This window comes from Scardinius erythrophthalmus (genome assembly GCF_964197995.2).
Source record: "Scardinius erythrophthalmus genome assembly, chromosome: 2".
In the NCBI taxonomy this organism is placed as follows: domain Eukaryota; kingdom Metazoa; phylum Chordata; class Actinopteri; order Cypriniformes; family Leuciscidae; genus Scardinius; species Scardinius erythrophthalmus.
In genome coordinates this window covers 70,612,357-70,624,367 of record NC_138222.1, presented here as the reverse complement: position 1 = coordinate 70,624,367, position 12,011 = coordinate 70,612,357, and the positions used below count along the sequence as shown (strand labels likewise).

At 50.7% G+C, this 12,011-nt stretch overlaps 1 protein-coding gene across 1 annotated transcript in view; it reads right to left on the bottom strand.

Annotated features, from left to right (window-relative positions):
• Positions 1-12,011, bottom strand: part of rela (v-rel avian reticuloendotheliosis viral oncogene homolog A) — a 42,930-nt gene that overhangs the window by 8,222 nt on the left and 22,697 nt on the right. The window contains exon 7 of the mRNA XM_081356914.1: positions 2,930-3,034. Within this exon, the coding sequence (XP_081213040.1) occupies positions 2,930-3,034 (105 nt within the window). The remainder of the gene's footprint in view (positions 1-2,929; positions 3,035-12,011) is intronic.

Genomic DNA, 12,011 nt, shown 5'->3' with positions numbered 1-12,011 from the left:
GACGCTTTGATCAGTCCCATTTCTATACGCTGCATTTCTACATCAGTAATTATGTCTTTTATACCAAAAATAAATAAATAAATAAAAATCCCAAACTAAATCAGTTTACTTCAGAAGTAAAATTCTAAGAAAACATCTTGAATTAATTTAACTTTTTTGGTAACACTTTACAATATGATTTCATTAGTTAACAACATTATTTAACATGAACTAATAACGCAACACACTTGTAAAGCATTTATTATTCTCAGTTAATGTTAATGTCAACATTTAATAATGGATTATTAAAATCAAAAGTTGTTTCTGGAATAACAAACTAAAATTAAAATAAAGTTTTTTTTAATATAGACATTTAAAGAATAAAGATGAAAAAAACTCAAATTCAAATGAAAACTGCAAAATATTTATTACATTTATAATAGTATCTCAGTGATACTAAAAACTGAACTAAACTAAACATTTTTGAAACTTGAAATAAAAGAAACACATTCAACTTATTTTGTTAGTTAGCTAGTTGCCAATGCATCATTTTTATTTTCAAATAACTAAAGCTTAAATAAAATTTAAAACTATATACACATATTTGTAAAACTTGCGAAAACTCAAAATTACAAAAACACTAAAACTAACAAAAATAAAAAATAATATATATATATATATCTACAGTGAGGAAAATAAGTATTTGAACACCCTGCTATTTTTTAAGTTCTCCCACTTAGAAATCATGGAGGGGTCTGAAATTGTCATCGTAGGTGCATGTCCACTGTGAGAGACATAATCTAAAAAAAAATCCAGAAATCACAATATGATTTTTTAACTATTTATTTGTATGATACAGCTGCAAATAAGTATTTGAACACCTGAGAAAATCAATGTTAATATTTGGTACAGTAGCCTTTGTTTGCAGTTACAGAGGTCAAACGTTTCCTGTAGTTTTTCACCAGGTTTGCACACACTGCAGGAGGGATTTTGGCCCACTCCTCCACACAGATCTTCTCTAGATCAGTCAGGTTTCTGGGCTGTCGCTGAGAAACACGGAGTTTGAGCTCCCTCCAAAGATTCTCTATTGGGTTTAGGTCTGGAGACTGGCTAGGCCACGCCAGAACCTTGATATGCTTCTTACAGAGCCACTCCTTGGTTATCCTGGCTGTGTGCTTCGGGTCATTGTCATGTTGGAAGACCCAGCCTCGACCCATCTTCAATGCTCTAACTGAGGGAACGAGGTTGTTCCCCAAAATCTCGCAATACATGGCCCCAGTCATCCTCTCCTTAATACAGTGCAGTCGCCCTGTCCCATGTGCAGACAAACACCCCCAAAGCATGATGCTACACCCCCATGCTTCACAGTAGGGATGGTGTTCTTGGGATGGTACTCATCATTCTTCTTCCTTCAAACACGTTTAGTGGAATTATGACCAAAAAGTTCTATTTTGGTCTCATCTGACCACATGACTTTCTCCCATGACTCCTCTGGATCATCCAAATGGTCATTGGCAAACTTAAGACGGGCCTTGACATGTGCTGGTTTAAGCAGGTGAACCTTCTGTGCCATTCATGATTTCAAACCATGACGTCTTAGTGTATTACCAACAGTAACCTTGGAAACGGTGGTCCCAGCTCTTTTCAGGTCATTGACCAGCTCCTCCCGTGTAGTTCTGGGCTGATTTCTCACCTTTCTTAGGATCATTGAGACCCCACGAGGTGAGATCTTGCATGGAGCCCCAGTCCGAGGGAGATTGACAGTCATGTTTAGCTTCTTCCATTTTCTAATGATTGCTCCAACAGTGGACCTTTTTTCACCAAGCTGCTTGGCAATTTCCCCGTAGCCCTTTCCAGCCTTGTGGAGGTGTACAATTTTGTCTCTATAGTGTCTTTGGACAGCTCTTTGGTCTTGGCCATGTTAGTAGTTGGATTCTTACTGATTGTATGGGGTGAACAGGTGTCTTTATGCAGCTAACGACCTCAAACAGGTGCATCTAATTTAGGATAGATAATGGAGTGGAGGTGGACATTCTAACAGGACTTTGAGGGTCAGAATTCTAGCGCACATACCTGTATTTACTGCCTGTTTTCGGTTGAAGTCCACAGTAGTCGATTGTCGAGTTCGGGCGCATGATCGTACGTACTAAACCTATGCGCGTGAACTCGACAATCGATTACTATGGACTTCGACCGAAAACAGGATGTAAATACAGGTATGTGCGCTGGCTGAAATAACATCATTTTTATTCATATCTTTCACATCTACTGCAGTCAGATTCACTCGTGTTCACTCTGAAGGAATCACTCACATGGCTGTGCACTTGTAATGACACATCAAGGATGTTAAGAGGCTAAAAGCAGGTTTAAAACTTGCCCCATTCAAGTCAACAGGGTGCAAATTTTAAAAAGAGGATAACATGGTGTAGGCAACACCGATTTTTGTCGTTGTTCTCTGTACTGACAGCACTCCAAATTTACAAAAAAAATGAGCTCAATGTTAAAATTGACCGGAGTTCTCCTTTAATAATGGCAGTGAATTGCAACCAACAGACTGAAGCTCAAAAACATGCATCTATCCATCATAAAAGTGTATCCGTCCATCATAAAAGTGCATCTGTCCATCATAAAAGTGCATCTATCCATCATAAAAGTGCATCTGTCCATCATAAAAGTGCATCTGTCCATCATAAAAGTGCATCTATCCATCATAAAAGTGCATCTGTCCATCATAAAAGTGCATCTGTCCATCATAAAAGTGCATCTGTCCATCTTAAAAGTGCATCTGTCCATCATAAAAGTGCATCTATGTGAACTTGTGAAAACTCATGAAAAAAAGAAAAACCTTTAACTAAAAAAAAAAAAAAAAAAAGGGAAAGGGAAAATAAAAAAACGAAAAACAAAAACAAAAAACAATACTATACTAATGCCACTAAAGTAAAACCCGCACCTTTCTGCACTTTGTCACACAGTAGGAAGATCTCGTCTCCCCCTCGGCAGCCGCCAGAGTTCCTGTTGACCCGACATATCTTCAGCTCAGCGGTGTTCGGTGCTCCTGAGGAACACACACACACAGATCAGCGGTTAATAACTCCATCCATCACACACACACACACACACACACACACACACACAGATCAGCGGTTAATAACTTCATCATATTCACACACACGCTCAACGGTGTTCGGCGCTTCTGAGAACAACACACTCACTCAAGCACAGATCAGCGGTTAATAACTCCAATTCTGTCAGTACCACTATTGTCAAATACGATTGACAATTAGCATAGAGTTTGGATTGGCGGTATGGTTCCGTTCTGGGCAGGCTAGCATGGATAAGAGCAGCAATAACCCCCCTTATATATTAGGGTAAACAGAACCAACATGAATGTATTGCAGATATCATTAATTCAATATTTTAAAGTACAACATAAATCGAGAATTTAGTCTGATTCAAAGGGGAAACAGAATGCCATACTGCTGCACGAGAGGGGGAGCTGGGGATGGAAGAGGGTAATTAGCTCCTGAGAAACAAGAGGAGCTGGGCAGGGAGGAGGGTAATTAACTCCTGAGAAACGAGAGGAGCTGGGCAGGGAGGAGGGTAATTAGCTCCTGAGAAACGAGAGGAGCTGGGGATGGAGGAGGGTAATCAGCTCCTGAGAAACGAGAGGAGCTGGGGAGGGAGGAGGGTAATTAGCTCCTGAGAAACGAGAGGAGCTGGGGATGCAGGAGGGTAATTAGCTCCTGAGAAACGAGAGGAGCTGGGGAGGGAGGAGGGTAATCAGCTCCTGAGAAACGACAGGAGCTGGGGATGGAGGAGGGTAATCAGCTCCTGAGAAACGAGAGGAGCTGGGGAGGGAGGAGGGTAATTAGCTCCTGAGAAATGAGAGGAGCTGGGGATGGAGGAGGGTAATCAGCTCCTGAGAAACGAGAGGAGCTGGGGAGGGAAGAGGGTAATTAGCTCCTGAGAAACGAGAGGAGCTGGGGATGGAGGAGGGTAATCAGCTCCTGAGAAACGAGAGGAGCTGGGGATGGAGGAGGGTAATCAACTCCTGAGAAACGAGAGAAGCTGGGGAGGGAGAAGGGTAATTAGCTCCTGAGAAACGAGAGGAGCTGGGCAGGGAGGAGGGTAATTAGCTCCTGAGAAACGAGAGGAGCTGGGGATGGAGGAGGGTAATCAGCTCCTGAGAAACGAGAGGAGCTGGGGAGGGAGGAGGGTAATTAGCTCCTGAGAAACGAGAGGAGCTGGGGATGCAGGAGGGTAATTAGCTCCTGAGAAACGAGAGGAGCTGGGGAGGGAGGAGGGTAATCAGCTCCTGAGAAACGACAGGAGCTGGGGATGGAGGAGGGTAATCAGCTCTTGAGAAACGAGAGGAGCTGGGGAGGGAGGAGGGTATGGAGGAGGATAATTAGCTCCTGAGAAACGAAAGGAGTTGGGCAGGGAGGAGGGTAATCAGCTCCTGAGAAACGAGAGGAGCTGGGCAGGGAGGAGGGTAATTAGCTAGTAATTAGCTGGGGATGGAGGAGGGTAATCAGCTCCTGAGAAACGAGAGGAGCTGGGCAGGGAGAAGGGTAATTAGCTCCTGAGAAACGAGAGGAGCTGGGCAGGGAGGAGGGTAATTAACTCCTGAGAAACGAGAGGAGCTGGGCAGGGAGGAGGGTAATCAGCTCCTGAGAAACGAGAGGAGCTGGGCAGGGAGGAGGGTAATTAGCTAGTAATTAGCTGGGGATGGAGGAGGGTAATCAGCTCCTGAGAAACGAGAGGAGCTGGGCAGGGAGAAGGGTAATTAGCTCCTGAGAAACGAGAGGAGCTGGGCAGGGAGGAGGGTAATTAACTCCTGAGAAACGAGAGGAGCTGGGGATGGAGGAGGATAATTAGCTCCTGAGAAACGAGAGGAGCTGGGCAGGGAGGAGGGTAATCAGCTTCTGAGAAACGAGAGGAGCTGGACAGGGAGGAGGGTAATTAGCTCCTGAGAAACGAGAGGAGCTGGGGATGGAGGAGGGTAATCAGCTCCTGAGAAACGAGAGGAGCTGGGGATGGAAGAGGGTAATTAGCTCCAGAGAAACGAGAGGAGCTGGGGAGGGAGGAGGGTAATTAGCTCCTGAGAAACGAGAGGAGCTGGGGATGGAGGAGGGTAATCAGCTCCTGAGAAACGAGAGGAGCTGGGCAGGGAGGAGGGTAATTAGCTAGTAATTAGCTGGGGATGGAGGAGGGTAATCAGCTTCTGAGAAACGAGAGGAGCTGGGCAGGGAGGAGGGTAATTAGCTCCTGAGAAACGAGAGGAGCTGGGGATGGAGGAGGATAATTAGCTCCTGAGAAATGAGAGGAGCTGGGGATGGAGGAGGATAATTAGCTCCTGAGAAACGAGAGGAGCTGGGCAGGGAGGAGGGTAATCAGCTCCTGAGAAACGAGAGGAGCTGGACAGGGAGGAGGGTAATTAGCTCCTGAGAAACGAGAGGAGCTGGGGATGGAGGAGGGTAATCAGCTCCTGAGAAACGAGAGGAGCTGGGGATGGAAGAGGGTAATTAGCTCCAGAGAAACAAGAGGAGCTGGGCAGGGAGGAGGGTAATTAACTCCTGAGAAACGAGAGGAGCTGGGGATGGAGGAGGATAATTAGCTCCTGAGAAACGAGAGGAGCTGGGGAGGGAGGAGGGTAATCAGCTCCAGAGAAACGAGAGGAGCTGGGGATGCAGGAGGGTAATTAGCTCCTGAGAAACTAGAGGAGCTGGGGAGGGAGGAGGCTAATCAGCTCCTGAGAAACGAGAGGAGCTGGGGATGCAGGAGGGTAATTAGCTCCTGAGAAACGAGAGGAGCTGGGGAGGGAGGAGGGTAATCAGCTCCTGAGAAACGAGAGGAGCTGGGGATGGAGGAGGGTAATCAGCTCCTGAGAAACGAGAGGAGCTGGGGAGGAAGGAGGATAATCAGCTCCTGAGAAACGAGAGGAGCTGGGGAGGGAGGAGGGTAATTAGCTCCTGAGAAACGAGAGGAGCTGGGGAGGGAGGAGGGTAATTAACTCCTGAGAAACGAGAGGAGTTGGGGATGGAGGAGGATAATTAGCTCCTGAGAAACGAGAGGAGCTGGGGATGCAGGAGGGTAATTAGCTCCTGAGAAACGAGAGGAGCTGGGGAGGGAGGAGGGTAATTAGCTCCTGAGAAACGAGAGGAGCTGGGGATGCAGGAGGGTAATTAGCTCCTGAGAAACGAGAGGAGCTGGGGAGGGAGGAGGGTAATCAGCTCCTGAGAAACGAGAGGAGCTGGGGATGGAGGAGGGTAATCAGCTCCTGAGAAACGAGAGGAGCTGGGGATGGAGGAGGGTAATCAGCTCCTGAGAAACGAGAGGAGCTGGGGAGGGAGGAGGGTAATCAGCTCCTGAGAAACGAGAGGAGCTGGGGAGGGAGGAGGGTAATTAGCTCCTGAGAAACGAGAGGAGCTGGGGATGGAGGAGGATAATTAGCTCCTGAGAAACGAGAGGAGCTGGGCAGGGAGGAGGGTAATCAGCTCCTGAGAAACGAGAGGAGCTGGGCAGGGAGGAGGGTAATTAGCTCCTGAGAAACGAAAGGAGCTGGGGATGGAGGAGGATAATTAGCTCCTGAGAAACGAGAGGAGCTGGGCAGGGAGGAGGGTAATCAGCTCCTGAGAAACGAGAGGAGCTGGACAGGGAGGAGGGTAATTAGCTCCTGAGAAACGAGAGGAGCTGGGGATGGAGGAGGATAATTAGCTCCTGAGAAACAAGAGGAGCTGGGGATGGAGGGTAATTAGCTCCTGAGAAACGAGAGGAGCTGGGGATGGAGGAGGGTAATTAGCTCCTGAGAAATGAGAGGAACTGGGCAGGGAGGAAGGTAATCAGCTCTTGAGAAACGAGAGGAGCTGGGGATGGAGGAGGGTAAACAGCTCCTGAGAAATGAGAGGAGCTGGGGATGGAGGAGGGTAATCAGCTCTTGAGAAACGAGAGGAGCTGGGGATGGAGGAGGGTAAACAGCTCCTGAGAAATGAGAGGAGCTGGGGATGGAGGAGGGTAATCAGCTCCTGAGAAACGAGAGGAGCTGGGGATGGAGGAGGGTAATTAGCTCCTGAGAAACGAGAGGAGCTGGGGAGGGAGGAGGGTAATCAGCTCCTGAGAAACGAGAGGAGCTGGGGATGGAGGAGGGTAATCAGCTCCTGAGAAACGAGAGGAGCTGGGCAGGGAGGAGGGTAATTAGCTAGTAATTAGCTGGGGATGGAGGAGGGTAATTAGCTGGGGATGGAGGAGGGTAATCAGCTTCTGAGAAACGAGAGGAGCTGGGCAGGGAGGAGGGTAATTAGCTCCTGAGAAACGAGAGGAGCTGGGGATGGAGGAGGATAATTAGCTCCTGAGAAATGAGAGGAGCTGGGGATGGAGGAGGATAATTAGCTCCTGAGAAACGAGAGGAGCTGGGCAGGGAGGAGGGTAATCAGCTCCTGAGAAACGAGAGGAGCTGGACAGGGAGGAGGGTAATTAGCTCCTGAGAAACGAGAGGAGCTGGGGATGGAGGAGGGTAATCAGCTCCTGAGAAACGAGAGGAGCTGGGGATGGAAGAGGGTAATTAGCTCCAGAGAAACAAGAGGAGCTGGGCAGGGAGGAGGGTAATTAACTCCTGAGAAACGAGAGGAGCTGGGGATGGAGGAGGATAATTAGCTCCTGAGAAACGAGAGGAGCTGGGGAGGGAGGAGGGTAATCAGCTCCAGAGAAACGAGAGGAGCTGGGGATGCAGGAGGGTAATTAGCTCCTGAGAAACGAGAGGAGCTGGGGAGGGAGGAGGCTAATCAGCTCCTGAGAAACGAGAGGAGCTGGGGATGCAGGAGGGTAATTAGCTCCTGAGAAACGAGAGGAGCTGGGGAGGGAGGAGGGTAATCAGCTCCTGAGAAACGAGAGGAGCTGGGGATGGAGGAGGGTAATCAGCTCCTGAGAAACGAGAGGAGCTGGGGAGGAAGGAGGATAATCAGCTCCTGAGAAACGAGAGGAGCTGGGGAGGAAGGAGGATAATCAGCTCCTGAGAAACGAGAGGAGCTGGGGAGGGAGGAGGGTAATTAGCTCCTGAGAAACGAGAGGAGCTGGGGAGGGAGGAGGGTAATTAACTCCTGAGAAACGAGAGGAGTTGGGGATGGAGGAGGATAATTAGCTCCTGAGAAACGAGAGGAGCTGGGGATGCAGGAGGGTAATTAGCTCCTGAGAAACGAGAGGAGCTGGGGAGGGAGGAGGGTAATTAGCTCCTGAGAAACGAGAGGAGCTGGGGATGCAGGAGGGTAATTAGCTCCTGAGAAACGAGAGGAGCTGGGGAGGGAGGAGGGTAATCAGCTCCTGAGAAACGAGAGGAGCTGGGGATGGAGGAGGGTAATCAGCTCCTGAGAAACGAGAGGAGCTGGGGATGGAGGAGGGTAATCAGCTCCTGAGAAACGAGAGGAGCTGGGGAGGGAGGAGGGTAATCAGCTCCTGAGAAACGAGAGGAGCTGGGGAGGGAGGAGGGTAATTAGCTCCTGAGAAACGAGAGGAGCTGGGGATGGAGGAGGATAATTAGCTCCTGAGAAACGAGAGGAGCTGGGCAGGGAGGAGGGTAATCAGCTCCTGAGAAACGAGAGGAGCTGGGCAGGGAGGAGGGTAATTAGCTCCTGAGAAACGAAAGGAGCTGGGGATGGAGGAGGATAATTAGCTCCTGAGAAACGAGAGGAGCTGGGCAGGGAGGAGGGTAATCAGCTCCTGAGAAACGAGAGGAGCTGGACAGGGAGGAGGGTAATTAGCTCCTGAGAAACGAGAGGAGCTGGGGATGGAGGAGGATAATTAGCTCCTGAGAAACGAGAGGAGCTGGGGATGGAGGGTAATTAGCTCCTGAGAAACGAGAGGAGCTGGGGATGGAGGAGGGTAATTAGCTCCTGAGAAATGAGAGGAACTGGGCAGGGAGGAAGGTAATCAGCTCTTGAGAAACGAGAGGAGCTGGGGATGGAGGAGGGTAAACAGCTCCTGAGAAATGAGAGGAGCTGGGGATGGAGGAGGGTAATCAGCTCTTGAGAAACGAGAGGAGCTGGGGATGGAGGAGGGTAAACAGCTCCTGAGAAATGAGAGGAGCTGGGGATGGAGGAGGGTAATCAGCTCCTGAGAAACGAGAGGAGCTGGGGATGGAGGCGGCTAATCAGCTCCTGAGAAATGAGAGGAACTGGGCAGGGAGGAGGGTAATCAGCTCTTGAGAAACGAGAGGAGCTGGGGATGGAGGAAGGTAAACAGCTCCTGAGAAATGAGAGGAGCTGGGGATGGAGGAGGGTAATCAGCTCCTGAGAAACGAGAGGAGCTGGGGATGGAGGAGGGTAATTAGCTCCTGAGAAATGAGAGGAACTGGGCAGGGAGGAGGGTAATCAGCTCTTGAGAAACGAGAGGAGCTGGGGATGGAGGAGGGTAAACAGCTCCTGAGAAATGAGAGGAGCTGGGGATGGAGGAGGGTAATCAGCTCCTGAGAAACGAGAGGAGCTGGGGATGGAGGAGGGTAATTAGCTCCTGAGAAATGAGAGGAACTGGGCAGGGAGGAGGGTAATTAGCTCCTGAGAAACGAGAGGAGCTGGGGATGGAGGAGGGTAATCAGCTCTTGAGAAACGAGAGGAGCTGGGGATGGAGGAGGGTAAACAGCTCCTGAGAAACGAGAGGAGCTGGGGAGGGAGAGTAATCAGCTCCTGAGAAACGAGAGGAGCTGGGCAGGGAGGAGGGTAATCAGCTCCTGAGAAACGAGAGGAGCTGGGGAGGGAGGAGGGTAATCAGCTCCTGAGAAACGAGAGGAGCTGGGGAGGGAGGAGGGTAATCAGCTCCTGAGAAACGAGAGGAGCTGGGGAGGGAGGAGGGTAATCAGCTCCTGAGAAACGAGAGGAGCTGGGGATGGAGGAGGGTAATCAGCTCCTGAGAAACGAGAGGAGCTGGGGATGGAGGAGGGTAATCAGCTCCTGAGAAACGAGAGGAGCTGGGGATGGAGAAGGGTAATCAGCTCCTGAGAAACGAGAGGAGCTGGGGATGGAGGAGGGTAATCAGCTCCTGAGAAACGAGAGGAGCTGGGCAGGGAGGAGGGTAATTAGCTCCTGAGAAACGAGAGGAGCTGGGGAGGGAGGAGGGTAATTAGCTCCTGAGAAACTAGAGGAGCTGGGCAGGGTAATTAGCTCTTGAGAAACGAGAGGAGCTGGGGATGGAGGAGGGTAATCAGCTCCTGAGAAACGAGAGGAGCTGGGGATGGAGGAGGGTAATCAGCTCCTGAGAAACGAGAGGAGCTTGGGGTGGAGGAGGGTAATCAGCTCCTGAGAAACGAGAGGAGCTGGGGAGGGAGGAGGGTAATCAGCTCCAGAGAAACGAGAGGAGCTGGGGAGGGAGGAGGGTAATCAGCTCCTGAGAAACGAGAGGAGCTGGGGAGGGAGGAGGGTAATCAGCTCCAGAGAAACGAGAGGAGCTGGGGAGGGAGGAGGGTAATCAGCTCCTGAGAAACGAGAGGAGCTTGGGAGGGAGGAGAGTAATTAGCTCCTGAGAAACGAGAGGAGCTGGGGAGGGAGGAGGGTAATCAGCTCCTGAGAAACAAGAGGAGCTTGGGAGGGAGGAGAGTAATCAGCTCCTGAGAAACGAGGAGCTGGGGATGGAGGAGGGCAATCAGCTCCTGAGAAACGAGAGGAGCTGGGGATGGAGGAGGGTAATCAGCTCCTGAGAAACGAGAGGAGCTTGGGAGGGAGGAGAGTAATCAGCTCCTGAGAAACGAGAGGAGCTGGGGAGGGAGGAGGGTAATCAGCTCCTGAGAAACGAGAGGAGCTGGGGAGGGAGGAGGGTAATCAGCTCCAGAGAAACGAGAGGAGCTGGGGAGGGAGGAGGGTAATTAGCTCCTGAGAAACGAGAGGAGCTGGGGATGGAGGAGGGTAATCAGCTCCAGAGAAACGAGAGGAGCTGGGGAGGGAGGAGGGTAATTAGCTCCTGAGAAACGAGAGGAGCTGGGGATGGAGGAGGGTAATCAGCTCCTGAGAAACGAGAGGAGCTGGGGAGGGAGGAGGGTAATCAGCTCCTGAGAAACGAGAGGAGCTGGGGATGGAGGAGGGTAATCAGCTCCTGAGAAACGAGAGGAGCTGGGGATGGAGGAGGGTAATCAGCTCCTGAGAAACGAGAGGAGCTGGGGATGGAGGAGGGTAATCAGCTCCTGAGAAACGAGAGGAGCTTGGGAGGGAGGAGAGTAATTAGCTCCTGAGAAACGAGAGGAGCTGGGGAGGGAGGAGGGTAATCAGCTCCTGAGAAACAAGAGGAGCTGGGGAGGGAGGAGGGTAATCAGCTCCAGAGAAACGAGAGGAGCTGGGGAGGGAGGAGGGTAATTAGCTCCTGAGAAACGAGAGGAGCTGGGGAGGGAGGAGGGTAATCAGCTCCTGAGAAACGAGAGGAGCTTGGGAGGGAGGAGAGTAATCAGCTCCTGAGAAACGAGAGGAGCTGGGGAGGGAGGAGAGTAATCAGCTCCTGAGAAACGAGAGGAGCTGGAGAGGGAGGAGGGTAATTAGCTCCTGAGAAACGAGAGGAGCTGGGGAGGGAGGAGGGTAATCAGCTCCTGAGAAACGAGAGGAGCTGGGGAGGGAGGAGGGTAATTAGCTCCTGAGAAACGAGAGGAGCTGGGGAGGGAGGAGGGTAATCAGCTCCTGAGAAACGAGAGGAGCTGGGGAGGGAGGAGAGTAATCAGCTCCTGAGAAACGAGAGGAGCTGGGGAGGGAGGAGGGTAATCAGCTCCTGAGAAACGAGAGGAGCTGGGGAGGGAGGAGGGTAATCAGCTCCTGAGAAACGAGAGGAGCTGGGGATGGAGGAGGGTAATTAGCTCCTGAGAAACGAGAGGAGCTGGGGAGGGAGGAGGGTAATCAGCTCCTGAGAAACGAGAGGAGCTGGGGAGGGAGGAGAGTAATCAGCTCCTGAGAAACGAGAGGAGCTGGGGATGTTGGAGGGTAATCAGCTCCAGAGAAACGAGAGGAGCTGGGGAGGGAGGAGGGTAATTAGCTCCAGAGAAACGAGAGGAGCTGTGGAGGGAGGAGGGT